The 19,175-nt window shown below is 50.5% G+C and overlaps 4 protein-coding genes across 4 annotated transcripts; 1 reads left to right on the top strand and 3 right to left on the bottom strand.

Moving 5' to 3' along the window:
* Window positions 1-500: 500 nt before the first annotated feature.
* On the bottom strand, window positions 501-1,608 carry ABOM_011241 (uncharacterized protein; the record flags this gene model as incomplete). Its single annotated transcript, XM_022538369.1, has 4 exons — window positions 501-799; window positions 873-1,087; window positions 1,140-1,330; window positions 1,387-1,608. The coding sequence occupies 4 exons, from the start codon at window positions 1,606-1,608 to the stop codon at window positions 501-503; spliced, it is 927 nt and encodes a 308-aa protein (XP_022384057.1).
* A 2,057-nt stretch (window positions 1,609-3,665) lies between these two features.
* On the bottom strand, window positions 3,666-4,954 carry ABOM_011240 (acyl-coenzyme A:Isopenicillin N acyltransferase PenDE; the record flags this gene model as incomplete). Its single annotated transcript, XM_022538368.1, has 4 exons — window positions 3,666-4,376; window positions 4,462-4,613; window positions 4,682-4,856; window positions 4,919-4,954. 4 exons carry the CDS (start codon window positions 4,952-4,954, stop codon window positions 3,666-3,668), a joined length of 1,074 nt encoding a protein of 357 aa, XP_022384058.1.
* Window positions 4,955-5,769: 815 nt separating this feature from the next.
* On the bottom strand, window positions 5,770-6,740 carry ABOM_011239 (isopenicillin N synthase; the record flags this gene model as incomplete). Its single annotated transcript, XM_022538367.1, has 2 exons — window positions 5,770-6,248; window positions 6,311-6,740. The coding sequence occupies 2 exons, from the start codon at window positions 6,738-6,740 to the stop codon at window positions 5,770-5,772; spliced, it is 909 nt and encodes a 302-aa protein (XP_022384062.1).
* A 1,024-nt stretch (window positions 6,741-7,764) lies between these two features.
* On the top strand, window positions 7,765-19,074 carry ABOM_011238 (N-(5-amino-5-carboxypentanoyl)-L-cysteinyl-D-valine synthase; the record flags this gene model as incomplete). Its single annotated transcript, XM_022538366.1, has 5 exons — window positions 7,765-8,919; window positions 9,009-10,032; window positions 10,206-14,067; window positions 14,223-16,795; window positions 16,859-19,074. 5 exons carry the CDS (start codon window positions 7,765-7,767, stop codon window positions 19,072-19,074), a joined length of 10,830 nt encoding a protein of 3,609 aa, XP_022384061.1.
* Between the last annotated feature and the right edge of the window lie 101 nt (window positions 19,075-19,175).

Below are 19,175 nucleotides of genomic sequence, written 5' to 3'. Positions count from 1 at the left end.
CCAGTTCATGCGCCCATTTGTTGTGTTTACCCAGCTCTTCCTACCATAAAATCAACAATGCTTACTAACTGGGAGTGAATGGTTATCCCTTTCTGTCTTGGCCTCAACTGTATACCGATGGCTTTTTGATGTCGCCTCTACACGAGTTTCAATAGCACACTGAACCAAGATCTAATACTCGGTCGAGTAGCTCCTCAATTTGTATGTGTACTAGGAGCGCGGGAGACACATACACGTCTCCTTCCAAACAAGGTACGCACATCAGTCGTCGACATATAGATATAAAGATTGAAAAATTGAGTCAAATTCAACTCCTAACGATTGTCCAATCTGTCAACAGTTTTACCAAGAAGCAAAAGCAAAGGCACAACAGAGATAGCCGTCCAAAAGCATTTAACATAACGCCACTCAAAAACAATAAAGCCAAAGAAGCAAAGTCAAAGAGGCAAAGGCAAGGAGATATGCCCAATCTTCTTGGTGAAAATCCTTTCTTCCTGTCGTCAGGGCTTGATGAAAATACCCTCTTCCTTCCACCTGCCTTCCGTGAAGGACGCAGTGCCGATCGCTCCCTCGGGCTCAACCATCTTGTAGAACAAGATGATCTTGTTGCGATACACCATGGCATTGATTCCAGCATCCTCATAGACTCTCCGTACAACGTCAATAGTTTTGCCATCAACATAGTCCCGCAGTCTCATCTGATCATCGGCATAGAGAATGTGGTTCTTGCCTTCAAAGTACACAGAAGCCAACGGAGTTCTGACCATGACTCTGCTGCCCTCAAGCACTTTTCCCTTGTCTAGTCACGGGGCAGATAATCAGCGTTGCTACAAGCAAAGGTGTCTGGGGGTGGGGGGGAGGTGACAACGTACTTTCCCAGCGCTTGCGTTCGGCCTCATATTTCCACCACTTGATATTCTTGTCATGGTCCTGGTGATATAAGTCTATGTTCTCCCGAGTGACAATACATGCGAGATGCGTTCCAGGAAGCGAGAGGGGCTCGTCCGAAAGCATGTGCTCCAGGTGGAAGGCACCCTTGTTGTCCCGGCGAAGTTCAGTAATAGGCGACTTCCCATGCTCCTCCCGACTGTTACCCTATCAGTACTGTCATGGTGCATCTTATGTGGCATAAACCCCACCTCGTGAAGAACACCAACTGAGTCACATGGGAGCTTTCCCGGTCGAGACCCTTCTGGGACACACCACTGGTGATCCGCGAGTGTTCTGCGGCATGGCCCGGAGGCTTGGGAGCGTCTTCCCACTTGTCTGAGGAAACCCGTCTGACCTTTTCAACCAAGTGTCCTTCTTTGTTGAGATAGATCATGTGAATCTAGAGGTTGCTGTTAGTAAAGTTATATTTATTATGGCACTTCGGTGTACACATACCGTGGAATGCTTGTCATAGTTCAGATCCTCCTTGACGAAGTAGGCAGTCAAAGGGGAACCGCCACTCTGCGCGTCTGCGGCAACTTGCACAGATGTCTGTGTCGGAGGGCCACCTTCCTCAGAGAAGGCCTCGACAATGTAGCCAGACCTTTGGTAGAAAAGGTACAGGCTCTTGTCATCGGTCGTCAGGCCGGCAAGATCGGTGCTGCCAAGAGAAGACATAATGGTTGGGGTTGGATGACGATATCCGCTGTTTATAGTAATATTATGTATTAAGAAGGTATTAAGGCAGTGTTAAGAAGATTAGAGATGTGTTGGATAAAGAATAACTGACTGGAATAGAGGATATACTGGCTGATATATATAGCTATTGTTCTCTGAATGTGCTTACAGGGCTTGATATGGCTATGGAAAGTATACCCGAGCATACGTCAAAACGGAGTAAAAGACATGTTTGAATTGGGTGCCAACATACGTCAACTATAGGGCGTGGAATTGCCTGGACACCCATATATGAAACCAAATTCTAAGTTAAGGATCAGATCTTTATATCACATACGTCAAGTGACAGGATGAGGAAATTGTTGGGTTGTCCCAACAGGCCGAGGTAAGACGCCACATGTTATAAATGATAGCTCAACGGAATGTAACTTAAATATCAAGAGGTACCATAAGCAAGGAATCCCTCTAAAACTGGTAAATCGGGTACTTAGAACACCGCCGCTGCAGTTTGTCAAACTCTCAGGGATAAGGGCTAATGATCCCAAGCGGGTATGTATATACAGTAACCACCTCACTCAACATTAGCAATCGTAACCATTAGCAATATAGAAAAGCTTTTGCAAGTAACTCTGGTTCTGCTTAGTGTATGTATCTATTGGATATTAACACACATGGCGAAATCACTGCATCAATAAACAACCTCTGTACTCCATCCCTAACCTCCACCAGCACAGACCCCTCTCCCATCTCCTATATTTGTGGAACTGCGGGGATTTGTGAGACAATGTTGAGTACCAATACCTTGAAACAAAGGCAGTCTCAGGGAAAGAGATCCTGAACCAACCTAAAAGGTAGCTGGAACCATGGACCCCGTCGTGGATGGCATGTCCTAGTTTAACCGTACATTATACGGGACATAGAACCAAGCTTATAGCATAATAGTGAAAAGCAAAAAGGCTACCGTCGGATGTTATCAAGTAATATTCTCCCAATTGAGTAAATTCAGAGCTACATGCGAGCCTTTTAGCTAATGAATATTCATACAGCCAATGGCGGGTCCTGGGATCTGATTGACCCAAGCATCCAGATACTTTGGATATATAGTTATGGGTCATCCTACTCTTGTTTATGCTCACCGCGGACACCCCTTCCTTATCACATTTCCCCTCAAGGCCTTGTGCAATAATGTGTAAAAGCTTATGAACTGCACCCCTAAAGGTCAGGAAGTATGTCCCGAAAGCTTTGGAGTCTGTCTTTTGGCCGGTTGCCATCGGGTAATATTGCACCGTGTGTATATGACTTCAGTATAACGTAGCCTCCCGTTGTTGCACCGGGATAGACGGCGACCAGCTGGGGAGAGTATCGTCAAAGATGAGATATTTTGTCAAGAACAGGTGGCAATGGAGGAGGGAGTTATGATCTACTTTGACATATGATGACCCTTCTCCTCCGCTGATGAACAGTATGCAGACACAGGCATTGAGAGGGCGTTCCCACTAAGGAAAGAGGATGAACTATATCATGACAGAGTCTTGCTAAAAGTTTAGCACTGACGTAGGGGTTGAGGTGCTTTAACACACTGGCACTACGATGAACGACTGGGTATCAAATGAATTTTGCAACTTCTGATGTCTTTAGAGAGCTTGAAGCTCAGATAATCCAGATATATATAACTATAAACAACTGACTCTTCGGTTTCGTAACGACCCTGACGTAGATTTCTTTTATTACCTGATTAAAGAGATTAGTATGCTGCACAGAAAGGAATCTCTCCGTATTATAAAATTCTGATGTACAGCATAAAACATCAGGTTTAGGTTTGAGTCGCTGGTTCTTTAGTCATAAGGTTATTCAATTAAAGAAATGATTAGTTATTCCTTGCCCAACTGATTATAAATAACGTGATTAGGTCATTGTAAAAGCAAGATTTTCAAGAACTTCATTAAATATTTTGTGAAGCTCTTCACCGTTCTACATACGACAGATGGTCGGATTGAGCTATGTACAGAGAAATCAGGATACGGCACTGCCACACGCCTGTCAGTCAAAGTGGCCCTTTAAAGTTTAGCATTGAGTGCAGACCTTTTGTCCTCCTCGTCAAACCGCAAGACAAATGTCTCATCCGGGTTCTTCGGCCGGCCAAAGCGCACAGTTGCCTCTCGGCGAGCATGATCGTACATGATATTGAACAAAGTGGCCCCCCTGCTTTTACCCTCCTCATATGCTCGGCAGATGCTAAAGGGGTAGTTGTCCTCGTCCTCCCAGAGCCGGGAGAATGCTTCTTTGGTACCATCGAACCCATCGAGCAGATGCTCCATACGCTGATGGCGACTCCACGAGTCCGGTAAAGGATCGAGTTCTTTCGCATTTTCACCATGATTGAGCAAACAGTGGTTGGTGTGCACCAGCCTGCCCTTCGCGTCGAGCACCTGCTTTCGGAGACTGATGGGGGAGAATTCCAGCCCGTATGCCTCCTGCCCGTTGCCGACCATGATAAAGGCGCTGGCGGCCATCCCACCTTGCTCCACAATCCGGTCATAGGCCTGGGAAGGAGAGGTACTCTCAAGCGCCATGCGGAGGGCAAGATGCGAAGGAAGCCCAGTAGGCCGCAGGCCCTGAAGGTGAAGAGCATTGTAGTTGACGGCAACGCCTGCGCTGTTAAATCCAACCTTGCCGATAATTCCAGCTTCCGTAATCATCTTGATGGTGGGTAGGCCGGGTTGACGGATGGTCAATTGGATCAGATTCTCTTTGGTGGCAGAAAAGAACTAGAACTCAGGAAAAAATGGAAAGGTAAATGTCAGCAGCAAACTCGACGGGATGAGATTGAGGAAGAGAAACGTCTTAACGTACATCCCAGTTCTGGCCCTGCAGTGCTCCTTCGGAAAGTTTGCAATAGACGGTGGTGCAGCCATCGCGGGCTTCAACGAGGCCATATGCAAATTCTGTGCGGGTATTGAGCATGACAATCTCGGAGACATCGCGTTCGGCGCCCTTTGCAATACCTTTGGGTTTTCACGAGCCCTGGTCAGCATGATGCAGAAGAGAGTACGGCAACTGGAGCGACACTCACCGCGAATCTCCTCGTAATATCTGGGCCATCTTCTCTCAATCACGCTTCCCAGCTCCGTCACGATCTGTTTAAGCTCTTCCTCTGTTTTCTTCGTTTTCCCTCGGATAAGACCGACGGCGAAGTTAATGGATTTGGCGATCACAGCTTTGGCGGTTGAGCCATGTTGGTACCCAATCTGGACTATGTGAGACCTTGACCGGTTCTAGGAAGCGATGCGACATGCGGCAAAGGACGTACCTCGAAGGGGGTGCCTTGACAAGTAACTTGAAGCATGTTGGGTGTGGGCCGTCGTTTGGCAAACCGATGAATTGGACAGATGGAGATGAAAGACGCAGCCCTGGGGTTCGATCATCCCGGTGGGAAGGCACGCTGAGACATATCGATTTTTAATTAATTATTTTTCTTGGTCCACCTTACTACCACCCACGGCCCCAATATTGAATCGAGTGGAAAACATACTACTCCGGAGTAGTAGCATGAGGGTTGTGCACAGGCCTTGAATGGCCTTGCCTGAGATAGCCTTTCAAACATCGGTAGACTAAGATGGCCCCGGGCAAATTACCTGATCGCTTGGACCCAACCGGGGCAGCCATTGGAGCCAGGTGGAGTCCAACACGAGATATCAATCCACTTTCCACCAGCCGCATGTTTAGCGTTCTGCAGACTTTTGTCAAGGGTTGCATCCTGGCTACGCTCAACACCAATCAGAAGCTGTTGAATTGCTCTGATTCCCTTATTCGACGTGGACCGGGACCTCGCATCTCGGCGTATGTAAAGCTGTGGAGGTAAATTCAGCAAACAAAAAGTCATCATGAAGCACGCAGTGGCAAATGCCAAGGGGATGGCTTCGGCACACTGGAGCTGAAGAAACCAATATATTAGGTAACCTCTTGGCAGCATCGTTTTTTACAAGACAGGAAGGACAGGCTGGCAGTTGATGGTCTTCTACGGGATGGGGCCATCGGCTGCAGCATAAACTATGTTGCACGAATACGAAAGATGTGCGCATTTCTGCATAAGGGCAATCAATTGATGACTAGGTACACTTCGGCTAGCCCCCCTGCGCTAGGTCTGGCCGTTCTTGTTGATCAGACTAACCAGCCGTTCTGCAGATACTGGCCGTAGGAGACTGGCTCCTTGTTGGTCTTTCCGTTGGGGTCAAGAGGGTCCCACGGCTGGACCGTCTCGTCAAAGCCCAGATTGACAAAAAATGGAAGCGATTGGCGCTCCTCGTTCACCCATTTGACCCGGTGAATGGGGGCGGGGTAGTAGTTATTGGTGATGTGTGCCATGTAGCTGCCGCAGTTGATCAGGTAGCCGGTGTCGTCCGCCTCGATGTCAAGGTACCCTTGAGGAGTCTCCACTTGCAGGTTCTGCACGTTGGATTGGTATAGGACGGTGATGAGCGACACATCTTCATGCCATTCAAAACTCAATTTGGTGCCATCTGCTGCTGTCTTAATGGCGGCGGGTGGGTAAGGGTCCAAAAATGGGTAACGGATGAGAACGACAGACGAGAGAGCGTCGTCCTTCTTGAAGTGGCGGCTGAAGAAGTCCTCCTCCTTGCCTAGTGCCAACGCATAGCCTCGCAGCAAGGCTGCCGAGAGCCCAAACACATCCCAGTAGTACTGCTCGGCGAAGTCGCGGAAGCCGGGTGCTTCGTCTCGTCGGGCCACACGTTGACCTCGTGAGTAGGCGTCTTCGATTGGATGCGAGGGTGGTCGCTCTTGAAATTAGGATTCAGATAACAGAAGGATTCCACAGCCTTTTTGCCTGGAACAGATAAGTAGTACCCAGCCCGGATCTGGTCCTGGTGCTCCTTGTTGTAGGCGCGAATAGCAAGGTCCCATTTTTCTTCATCTGTAATGGACATGTGGAACTCCTTGGTCTTCTCTGAAAGTCGATTCACATCGATTCCATGGTTGACCGCGTAGAAGAAGCCGGTGTCGCGCGAGGCAGCATCAATCGCGCGCGCGACCTTCAACTTCTCCTCCATATTGTCACCAAACAAAGGTGACACATCGATTTTGGGGACATTCGCCTTCGGAGCAGAAGACATATTGTGCAGGAAAAGGACGGTAAGATTTCGTTAGCCACAGCGGTGACGAAGAGAGGTAGAACGAGAGGGAAAGAAGGTGAGTTTTCCTTCATAGAACTATGAGTGACGAGTACAGTCGTAAAGAAGACGACGCCATCTCTTCCTCTCCACCTGAAAGGGCCACGGAAGGTGGTTTACGCCGAGTCCACCTTAAACCCCTATGCATAATCCCCAAGGTTTCATCGCTTGATGGGTTCCGCGGTAGTCAACATAATCTGTTAGCCCGATAACGAGGTCAGAGAGTCTTTTGCTGGTCTGGGTACTTGGCCAACCTGCATCGCGACATCTGTAGACGGCACAATCCGACCAATGATCGATCGTCCGACAGGCATCGATTCCTTAGTATCAGGGACGCAGGCACTATAATAGAAACGGGACCGGGGATGTTCGGGTAACACAACAGTCGTTGAATCTGGTGGACCTGCCAAGCCTCAAAGGCGAAAGAAAGGTATATCCAACAACGACGATGCCCCGAGGTGCAACAGCCCGCATTCACATGTCGGAACCGCTTTGGATCTCGTCGTTGCGTGTTAAATTATTATCTCATTTGGCTCAACGACAGCTACCCAAGATCCATTGGAACAAAATATGGACCCTTCTCATTCTTTGCGGTTCCTGCAATCAGAGCCGGTCGTAGTCTCGACTATGCGTCCCACCCTCTGTGGCATGACGGCGCGGGACTGTTCCTGTGGCTCTGTGGGGCGATCTTCCGCTGCAACGTGGGGATACTTAACGGCAAAGGAGCAAATAGCATCTGGTCTCCTGTGGACCATAATACACGGGAATTCTCCATCCTGTCTCGGAGGGACGTCTAAAGTAGCACAGGCGCTTTTGGTTGGAAATGGGCCAGGCAGAGAAGATACCTTCGCAGCGGGAGATGGACGTAGCAGGCCCAATATAAAGTATTTCCTGTATGGCGCCTAAATCGTCTTTTATGGCGTCTTCTTAAACTACTATTGTATCATTACCCTTGTCAACGACCAACATGACGCTATTGCAGCCCGGAAGCGAAATCAGTTCAGGATCGATAGGCTTATCGAGGACCACGGACTCCGGGGCCGATGGGGGTGCGAATGTTGACAATGGCATGGTGAAACCCAGCAATGGCAACATCAGCCCTCACAATGGGAATGTGATGGAAGGCAGGATCCACATCCGTTTCCCCGGGGGTGTCGAGCAATGGAAGGATTTAGTGAGCCAGGTCACCGAGCGCTGCGACGTGAGCGGTCTAGCAACCAACCCCACGAGATATCAGCTGGCATCGACGGGATTCGGTGATGCGAGCACTGTGTACCGGCAGCGCTTCATGACGGTCCCTAGCGAGGTACACTCCGCGTTGCAAGAGCTTTGTGTTGAACGCCGTGTCAGCGTAAGATCCGTTATTCTTTTCGCCATACACCAGATGCTGAAAGGGTTTGGTAATGGATCACAAACTATTACCGCCTCTCTACACCTTGAGGAGAATCCCCAAGATTCTCAACCATCATGGGCGGTGTCGCCCACATTCGTCAGCCATGAGAACAGAGAGGGATGCTCCGTGGCACAGGCCGTTGAGAGTATTGAAGCGGTGCGCAGTTCGAAGAAGCCGTTCACACACACGATCGAAAGAGCGTCAGATCTCGTGGGCTTAGGGCTATTTGACTTACTCGTCATCTTTGCCGACGCAGACGGTGCTGCTCTTCCATCATTTGATTTTCCCTTAGCAGTGATGGTAGATGAGGGTGAGACAGGACTCCAGCTGACTCTGCGCTTCTCCGACTGTCTTTTCGATGAGGAGACAATATGCAATTTCACAGATGCCCTTAACATCTTGCTCGCTAAAGCAGCGACAGGAGGAGCGACGCTAGTTACTGATATTGAACTACTGTCATTAGAGCAGCAGCAGCAGCTGGAGGAATGGAACAACACGGATGGAGAGTACCCAGCATCCAAGCGGCTGCATCATCTAATTGAAGAGGGGGCTCAACGCCACAAGGACAAGGTCGCCGTGGTTTGCGAGGAGCGACAGATCACCTACGGCGAGCTCAACACCCAGGCAAACCGTCTCGCACGTTATCTTCACTCAACAGGCATCCAGCCCGAGCAAATTGTCGCATTGTTCCTCGATAAGAGTGAAAAGCTTATTGTTACCATTCTGGGCGTGTGGAAGTCTGGCGCAGCTATGTACCCATTGACCCAACGTATCCAGATGAGCGAGTCCGATTTGTGCTGGATGACACCGAGGCACAGGTCATCATCACCAGTAATCGACACGCCGAGAGGCTTGAGCGACAGATCGTCAGCGACAGGAAACTCTGCATTATTCCTTTGGAGCCATTGCTCGAATTCCTTGGTCAGGATAGCTCGAGCATTCCATCGCACAACTTGGATGAGCTACGCCTCACGAGCAGGCAACTAGCCTACGTGACATATACCTCTGGAACCACGGGGTTCCCCAAGGGTATCTTTAAACAACACACGAACGTAGTCAACAGTATCACCGACCTGTCTGCCCGTTATGGGGTGACTGGGCAACACCACGAAGCGATTCTGCTGTTCTCAGCCTACGTGTTCGAGCCATTCGTTCGCCAAATGCTCATGGCATTAGTAAACGGCCATCTCCTCGCCATTATCAATGATGCAGAAAAGTATGACGCGGACAAAATCCTTCCCTTCATTCGCAGACACAACATTACCTACCTCAATGGTACTGCCTCTGTTCTACAAGAATACAACTTTTCCGACTGCCCGTCCCTCAAGCGAATGATTCTGGTGGGTGAAAACTTAACAGAAGCCCGGTATCTGGCTCTACGCAAACGATTCAAGAACCGCATTCTGAATGAGTATGGATTCACTGAATCAGCCTTCGTAACAGCCCTCAAGGTCTTTGAGCCCGAGTCGACTCGCAACGACACGAGTTTGGGAAGACCCGTGCGCAACGTCAAGTGCTATATCCTTAATCCTGCCCTCAAGCGTGTTCCCATTGGGGCCACGGGCGAGTTACACATTGGAGGGTTGGGTATTTCAAAGGGATACCTCAACCGCCCTGATCTCACACCGACACGGTTCATCCCCAATCCCTTCCAGACGAAGCGTGAGAAGCAGCTCGGAGTCAACAGCTTAATGTACAAGACTGGAGACCTGGCGCGCTGGCTTCCGAACGGCGAGGTTGAATATCTGGGACGCGCAGATTTCCAGATCAAGTTGCGAGGCATCCGAATTGAGCCCGGTGAGATTGAGGCAACGTTGGCTCAGTACCCCGGCGTCCGGACAAGTTTGGTAGTGTCTAAAAAGCTCCGGAAAGGTACTGAGGAAACCACGAACGAGCACCTCGTGGGTTACTATGTCTGCGACAACACCTCGGTATCCGAGACGGATTTGCTGTCTTTCTTGGAGAAGAAACTACCTCGATACATGATCCCGACGCGGCTGGTAGAGCTGTCGCAGATCCCAGTAAACGTGAACGGAAAGGCGGACCTGCGCGCCCTGCCAGCGTCGATATTTCCAAATCCTCCGAGATTCGTTCCGATCTCAGGAGCGACATGGAATCTGCTCTCGGAGAAATCTGGGCCGACGTATTGGAAGCCCGCCACGGATCGATCTCTCGCAACGATAACTTCTTCCGTCTCGGAGGGCACAGCATCACCTGCATCCAACTCATTGCGCGCATCCGAGAGCGACTCTCGGTAAGTATTTCTGTCGAGGATGTCTTCGCAACAAGAACACTGGAGCGCATGGCGTATCTTCTGCAGAGCAAGCAACATGAGGCATCCGATGGACGCTATGGGAGCGAATCTGCTGCGCAGGGAGACGCAGCCACTGATAATGTTTATATGGCAAACAGTCTTCAGCAGGGGTTTGTCTATCATTATCTTAAAAACATGGAACACTCCGATGCCTATATAATGCAGTCTGTCCTGCGATATGATATCAAGTTGTCCCCAGATCTGTTCCAGAGGGCCTGGAAGCACACTCAACAGGTCTACCCGGCACTGAGGCTTCGTTTCAAGTGGGCAAAGGAAGTTTCACAAGTGATAGATCAGGACCAACTGTTGGACTGGCGTTTCTTCCACTTTGCCAATGTGCCTACGGGTGCTGTTGAGGATCAGAAATTGGTCGACTTGCAGCACCAAGACCGCGAGGAGTCATACAAACTAGATGCCGGGAGGCTATTCCGCATCTATCTGATACAATACAGCGAGAATCGTTTCACTTGTCTCTTTAGCTGTCACCATGCAATCCTTGATGGTTGGAGCCTGCCGCTTCTGTTCGAGAAAGTCCATGAAACCTATCTGCAATTGCTCCATGGGGACAATATTGTCCCGCTTGCAGATGACCCTTACGCTCGCACCCAACGGTATCTCCAAGCTCACCGTGAGGATCATCTCGATTATTGGGCCGGAGTGGTTGGGCAGATCGCCGAGCGGTGCGATATGAATGCCTTGTTGAATGAGCGTAGTCGGTACAAAGTCCAACTGGCGGACTATGACCAGGTACAGGACCAGAAACAGCTGACAGTGGCACTCGCCGGAGATGAATGGCTAGGAGAACTCCGTCAGACCTGCTCCACCCAAGGCATTACCTTGCATTCGATCCTCCAGTTTGTTTGGCACGCCGTGCTTCACGCTTATGGGGGCGGCAGCCATACAATCACCGGCACGACCATCTCTGGAAGAAACCTGCCCATTAGCGGAATTGAACGATCCGTTGGGCTTTATATCAATACGCTGCCGCTGGTAATCGATCATTCGGCATACAAAGACAAGACTATCATGGAGGCCATTGAGGATGTGCAGGCTAAAGTAAACGCGATGAATAGCCGCGGCAATGCGGAACTGGGCAATCTCCGCAAAAACGACTTGAAGCATGGATTATTCGACTCTCTATTCGTGCTGGAGAACTACCCGAACCTGGACAAGTCACGGGTTCTACAGCACCAAAGCCAACTGCGATATTCAATCCAAGGAGGTACAGAGAAGCTGGACTACCCGCTGGCTGTCATCGCGCGTGAAGTTGAGGCTACTGGCGGAATCACTCTGTCCATCTGCTACGCCAGTGAGCTGTTTGAGGAGGTGACCATCTCCGAGCTACTTCGTATGATCCAGGACACTTTGATGCGGGTTGCGCAAGGCTTGAATGAACCTGTCCGCAGTCTGGAGTACCTCTCATCTGCCCAACTGGCACAACTCGCTGCGTGGAATGCTACGGAAGCAGAGTTTCCCGACACCACGCTGCATGAGATGTTCGAGATGGAAGCGATTAAGAAGCCCGAGAAAACAGCGGTCATCTACGAGGAGCAGGCCTTAACCTATCGCGAGTTGAATGAGCGGGCGAACCGCATGGCACACCAACTAAGGTCCGACGTCAGCCCGAAGCCCAACGAAGTCATTGCCCTCATAATGGACAAGAGCGAGCATATGGTCGCCAGCATTTTGGCCGTGTGGAAAAGCGGAGGTGCATATGTTCCAATTGACCCTGGATATCCTGATGACCGTATCCAATATATCATTCAGGACACCCGGGCCATCGCTGTCATTGCGGACTCCTGCTATCTGCCTCGCGTCAAGGGAATGGCTGCACCAGAAACGCTTCTTTATCCCTCCGACCTGACAGCCACGCCAGATCCAAAGTACAGTACAGCAAACCCTTCACCGGTAAGTCGGAACACAGACCTGGCCTATATCATCTATACATCTGGCACGACGGGCCGGCCCAAGGGTGTCGCATTGGAGCATCATGGAGTGGTCAATCTGCAGGTGTCGCTGTCTAAGATATTTAACTTGCGGAGTACGGACGATGAGGTGATACTCTCTTTTTCCAACTACGTATTCGACCATTTTGTGGAGCAGCTGACCGACGCCATTCTCAATGGCCAAACCCTACTGGTCCTCAATGATGAAATGCGTGGAGACAAAGACCGACTCTATCAATACATTGAGAAGAACCGAGTGACCTACCTGTCTGGTACCCCATCTGTGGTTTCGATGTACGAGTTCAACCGGTTTAAGAGCCATCTCCGCCGTGTAGACTGCGTCGGAGAGGCGTTTAGCGAACCGGTCTTCGACAAGATTCGCGAAACTTTCCATGGCCTCGTCATCAACGGCTACGGCCCGACGGAAGTCTCCATCACCACCCATAAACGTCTCTATCCGTTCCCAGAGCGGCGCACAGACAAGAGTATCGGTCAACAGGTCCATAATAGCACGAGCTATGTGCTGAACGACGACATGAAGCGCGTTCCTATCGGGGCTGTTGGTGAGCTCTACCTAGGTGGTCAAGGTGTCGCACGAGGTTATCACAATCGCCCAGATGTGACCGCGGAGCGATTCATACCCAATCCATTTCAGACGGAAGAGGAAAGGAAAACAGGCCGAAACTCCCGCCTCTACAAGACAGGCGATCTAGTACGTTGGATCCCAGGGAGTAGCGGGGAGATTGAGTACCTGGGCCGTAATGACTTCCAGGTCAAGATTCGCGGATTGCGCATCGAACTGGGTGAAATCGAGGCCATCCTGTCGTCATACCCTGAGATCAAACAGTCTGTGGTGATTGCAAAGGACCGCAAAGAAGGAGGACAGAAATTCCTCGTTGGCTACTACGTTGCTGATGCAACGCTGTCGTCAGCCGCTATTCGGCGCTTCATGCAGTCTCGATTGCCTGGCTACATGGTACCATCTCGCCTCATACCAATCAGCAAACTCCCCGTCTCTCCCAGTGGAAAGTTAAACACCAAGGCCTTACCTCCCGCTGAAGAAGAGAGCGAGATCGACGTGGTGGCGCCGCGCAATGAAGTCGAACGCACCCTGTGTGACATTTGGGCGGAGCTGCTTGAGGTCCGCCCAGAGGAGATTGGAATTTATAGCGATTTCTTCAGTCTGGGAGGTGACAGTCTGAAGAGCACGAAGCTTTCATTTATGGTTCATGAGGCCTTTAATCGAGCAATCTCAGTCAGCAATCTTTTCCGTCACCGAACGGTTGAGAACCTAGCACACCTGATCGTAAACAATGCTGCGGATGTGAATGAAATCACACCTCTGGAATACAATGAGGGGCAGATGATTCCCGTTTCCTGCGCCCAAGAGCGGCTTCTCTTCATTCACGAGTTTGAGAATGGCAGTAATGCATACAACATCGACACCGCTTATAAATTTCCTGGCTCGGTTGACGCCTCGTATCTCGAGCAGGCACTGCGTGGAATCCTTGCTCGTCACGAGGCGTTGAGAACGTTGCTGGTCAAGGACGACAAAACTGGCACCTATTTTCAGAGAATATTGAGCCCCGAGGCGCCCAGCGCATATTTTCCATCAGGGTGGGCATAATCCAAGCCATGGAGCAATTGGACCAAGAGATGGCCACTCTATCCCAGCACGTTTTCTGCCTGGGTGATGAATTGCCTTGGCAAGCCCGTATACTTAGACACGAATCAGGCGGCTTATATCTCATTGTGACGTTCCACCATACCAGCTTTGATGCATGGTCGTTAAGTGTGTTTGAGCGAGAACTTCAAGCCTTGTACGCGGTCCTCCACAAAACAAAGAGTGCAGCGACTTTGCCCACGCTGAAAGTACAGTACAAGGATTATGCCCAATACCATCGCCGGCAGCTTTCAGCCAACCGCAGTAGCCTATCCGACTTTTGGTTGCAAAAGCTCAGTGGTTTAGAGTCATTACAGCTGATCACGGACCGTCCACGACCGGGGCGTTTCAACTATGAGGGCGACGATCTCAGTATTGAACTGAGTCAAAAGGAAACACAGAGCCTGAGAGAGGTTGCAAAACATTGCAAGTCAAGTCTGTATGTGGTCCTGCTATCCGCGTATTACGTGATGCTTGCCTCGTACGCGAACCAGACAGATATCGCAGTGGGTATCCCAATCAGCCACCGAACACACCCGCAATTCCAGTCCATCATTGGATTCTTCGTGAATCTCGTCGTGCTTAGAGTAGATGTGTCTCAGTGTGGCATTCGCGACCTCATCGCAAGGGTAATGAAAGAGCTGGTGCAAGCACAATTACACCAAGACATGTCGTTCCAGGAGGTGACGAAGCTGTTGCAGGTGGTTAATGATTCTAGCCGGCATCCATTGGTACAAACCGTTTTCAACTTTGAAGCCCGTCCAGACCAAGAGCATGACACTGGGTCGCAAGATGAGGGGGTATTACAATTTACTCAACACCGCCCGGTTCAGCCCCTCGCTTCAGTTGCGAAGTTCGATCTGAATGCAACGATCACCGAACTGGAGTCGGGATTGAGGGTGACGTTCAACTACGCCACCAGCCTGTTCAATAAGACCACGATTGAGGGTCTTTTGCGTACCTACGAATACCTCATTCACCAGCTATCGACGCTAGGTTCAGAAGGAATCAAGGAGGATACGCAGTTGTTGTTGGTTCGTCCGCAAGAGAATGGCGATGCACACCTACCATTGGCGCAATCCCCTCTTGCAATGCCTGCTAAGAAGCAGAACGCAGCATCGCTAAGCCAGGCCTTCGAGCACGAAGTTTCACTGGCCTTGGAGAAGATTGCCGTTGTTCAAGGAGATAAAGCACTCAGCTATGCCGATCTCAACAAGCGGGCTAACCAGTTAACGCGATACTTACAATCTGTCTCCTCCATTGGGGCTGAAGGGCGAGTAGCTCTGATACTGGACAAGAGCATCGAGACAATTGTTTGCATTCTGGCGATATGGAAGGCCGGTGCAGCATATGTGCCCTTGGACCCAACTTACCCGAAGGAGCGCGTCAAGCTGATACTGGAGGAGACTCAGGCGAAGACTGTTCTTGTGCACTCCCACCATGCCGTTAAATGTGAATACCTGGGCGCAAAAGTGATATCAATCGACTCGCCCGCCGTCGTAACCGAGATCGACCAACAGTTACCTGCCGACTTGCCTGCCGTTGCCGGGCTAGACAATCTGGCGTATATAATCTATACTTCGGGCACTTCCGGTAAGCCCAAGGGCGTTCTAGTGGAGCAAAAGGGTGTTCTATTGTTGCGTGATGCCCTCAGGGAACGGTATTTTGGCAGTGGCTGCGCCAAGCATCATTCCGTACTTTTCCTTTCTAATTATGTCTTTGATTTCTCTATCGAACAAATTGTGCTATCGGTGCTAAGCGGACACAAGTTGATCGTTCCTCCGGCAGAGTTCGTCGTCGATGAAGAGTTCTACAAGATGGCCAACACTCACGGCCTCTCGTATTTAAGTGGAACTCCATCCTTGCTGCAACAGATCGATGTGGCACAACTGCATCACTTGCAGGTCATAACTGCAGCAGGTGAGGTGTTTCATGCCACGCAATACGAGAAAATGCGCCGCAGATTTGGAGGTACGATCTACAATGCCTACGGTATCACTGAGACCACGGTGTACAACATCATCACGGAATTCACTGCGAATTCGAGTTTTGAGAATGCTATACGCGATGTGCTTCCCGGCACCCGAGCGTATTTGCTCAACAAGGCGCTTCAGCCCGTCCCGTTCGACGCAGTAGGAGAGCTTTACCTGGCTGGTGACTGCGTGGCACGTGGTTATCTCAACGAACCTGTTCTAACAGATCAGCGGTTCCTTCCCAACCCTTTCCGGAGCGAGGAGGACCTCACCGCTGGGCGATTCTCGCGACTTTACAAGACCGGCGACCTGCTTCGATGCCGGGTCAGCCATCAACAGCAGCCACAACTCGAATACCTAGGAAGAGGCGATCTGCAGGTCAAGATGAGAGGATACCGTATTGAGCTTTCCGAAGTGCAGAACGTTCTTGCCTCTAGTCCTGGTGTTCGGGAGTGTGTGATTGTCGCCAAATATGACCAGGAAGATGCCTATTCACGGATCGCGCAGTCCCTAGTCGGCTACTATATCGCGGACAACGAAACAGTACTGGAAACTAACATTCTCACATTCATGAAAGCGAGGCTTCCAGCATACATGGTGCCGAGCGATCTCTGCCGTCTAGAGGGTACACTTCCTGTGACTATTAACGGAAAGCTTGACATCAAGAGACTGCCTGAAATTGACAACACATCAGCGCTGTTATCATACAGTCCGCCAAGGAACATACTAGAGTCTAAAGTATGTAAGTTGTGGGCATCAGTGCTGGGTATAGAACGATGCGGAATCGACGATGACCTCTTCAAACTAGGTGGTGACAGCATAATGTCATTGCACCTTGTGGCACAGATCCACAATCAGATCGGTCGGAAGGTCACTGTTCGAGACATCTTTGAGTATCGTACGATTCGAGCCCTCAATGACCACGTCTTCATGAAGGACACAGATCCGGATGCTGTCGCCCAGTTCCGTAGCGAACAAGGACTGGTGGTTGGCGAAGCGCCCTTACTGCCGATTCAGAACTGGTTCCTGTCTAAGCCGCTGCAGCATTGGAGCTATTGGAATCATACCTTCTACCTCCGAACTCCTGAGCTGGATATTGCTGCCCTGAGAACTGCCGTCAACGAATTGCAACAGTATCACGATGCTTTCCGTACGCGACTGAATCGCAAGAACAATAGATTTGTACAGTCCTTTGCTGAAGACGCTTCTCCTGTCCAGCTACGGGTGCTAAACACAAAGGACGTTGACGGGCCTGCAGCCGTTAACCAGATACTGCGCGAGTGGCAGTCAGGCTTTGACCTCGAGGACGGCCCGATCTGTGCCATTGGCTACCTGTATGGGTACGAAGATCGATCCGCGCGAGTATGGTTCTCCATCCATCACTTCGCCGTCGACACCGTTAGCTGGCAGATCATGGCCCGTGACTTGCAGATACTCTACCAGAAAGGGAGCCTGGGGTGCAAGGGAAGCAGTATCCGGCAGTGGTCTGAAGCGATCCAAAGTTACCAGGCGTCAGCGTCTGAAATAGAGTACTGGAACGAGCTCATTGCGCAATCGGCTTCCAGCATCTCTGCGCTTCCGGCATCGACCGGGTCGCGTGTGCATCTGACCAGGAGTTTAAGTGCTGAGATGACAGCTTTGCTGCTCCAAGGTGGCAACAATCGGCAGGATATCTCCGTGTACGACTCTCTACTGAGTGCGGTTGGATTGGCACTCCAAAATATCTCTCCAACGGGCCCGAGTATGGTCACCATCGAGGGACATGGTCGCGAGGAAGATGTTGACCAGACACTGAATGTCAGCCGCACCATGGGTTGGTTCACGAGTATGTATCCATTTGAGATCCCCCGTCTCAATACCGAGAACCTAGTTCATGGAGTAGTTGCTATAAATGAACGGCTCAGGCAGGTCCCTGCTAGAGGCATCGGGTATGGAGCATTGTACGGCTATAGTCGACACCCGTTGCCTCAGATTACTGTCAACTATCTGGGGCACATCTCTCCGAAGCAATCAAAACCAAACGAGTGGGTAATTGCCGTGGGCGACAATAAACTCGAGTATGGACTCACAACAAGCCCAGAGGACAAGGATAAGAGCTCCTCTGCCGTCGATGTCACAGCTGTGTGTATTGATGGCACTATAAGAGTCGACATGGACAGTGCTTGGGGCCTTGAGGAGAGTGAGAAATTCATCTCAAACATCGAAGAAGGATTGAACAAGGTCATCGGGGCCGTAGCAAGACAACAAACCTCTGTATCCCCGGAGAATCCTCAATTAACTGAGGAGACGTACACACCATACTTCGAGTACCTGGAGCCGTCACGACAGGGCCCAACGCTGTTCCTGCTACCTCCGGGCGAAGGAGGTGCCGAAAGCTACTTCAACAACATCGTCAAACACCTACCTAGGACAAACATGGTTGCCTTTAACAATTACTACTTGCACAGCAAACACATGGGCACATTCGAGGAGTTGGCAGAAATGTATCTTGAGCACGTACGCAGCATTCAATCACAGGGACCGTACCACTTCATTGGGTGGAGTTTTGGAGGAATCCTCGCAATGGAGATGTCCCGGCGGCTGGCAGGATTGGGCGAAAAGATTGGCCTCCTTGGTATTATCGACACCTACTTCAATATACATAGAGCGACACACAGCATTGGATTGGGAGACACCAAGATCCTAGACCCTATCCACCACATCTACCGCCCCGATCCGGCAAATTTCGAAGGTCTCCCATCTGCGACGGACCACATCGTGCTGTTCAAGGCCCTGGAAACGAACGATCAGTATGAATCGGAGAGTCAGCGTCGTCTGTATGAGTACTACGACGGAACCCCACTCAACGACCTGGATAAATTGCTGCCAAGTGATACTGCCGTTCAAGTGGTCCCGCTTACAGGCGATACTCACTTTTCTTGGGCCAAAAATCCACCGCAGGTAGACCGGATGTGCGCGGCCATCAAGGAGTATCTCTCTGGTTATTAGTCTGTGAGTAGGAGTATTTGCAATGGTCGAAGTGATGAAGAAGAGTTATGAAGGAAACAGTATATAATAGAATCAAGTCAGGATCGAATCCTTGTGGGATC

This window comes from Aspergillus bombycis, assembly GCF_001792695.1.
Source record: "Aspergillus bombycis strain NRRL26010 chromosome Unknown contig00148, whole genome shotgun sequence".
Lineage (NCBI taxonomy): Eukaryota > Fungi > Ascomycota > Eurotiomycetes > Eurotiales > Aspergillaceae > Aspergillus > Aspergillus bombycis.
This window is presented reverse-complemented; position numbering and strand designations above follow the sequence as displayed.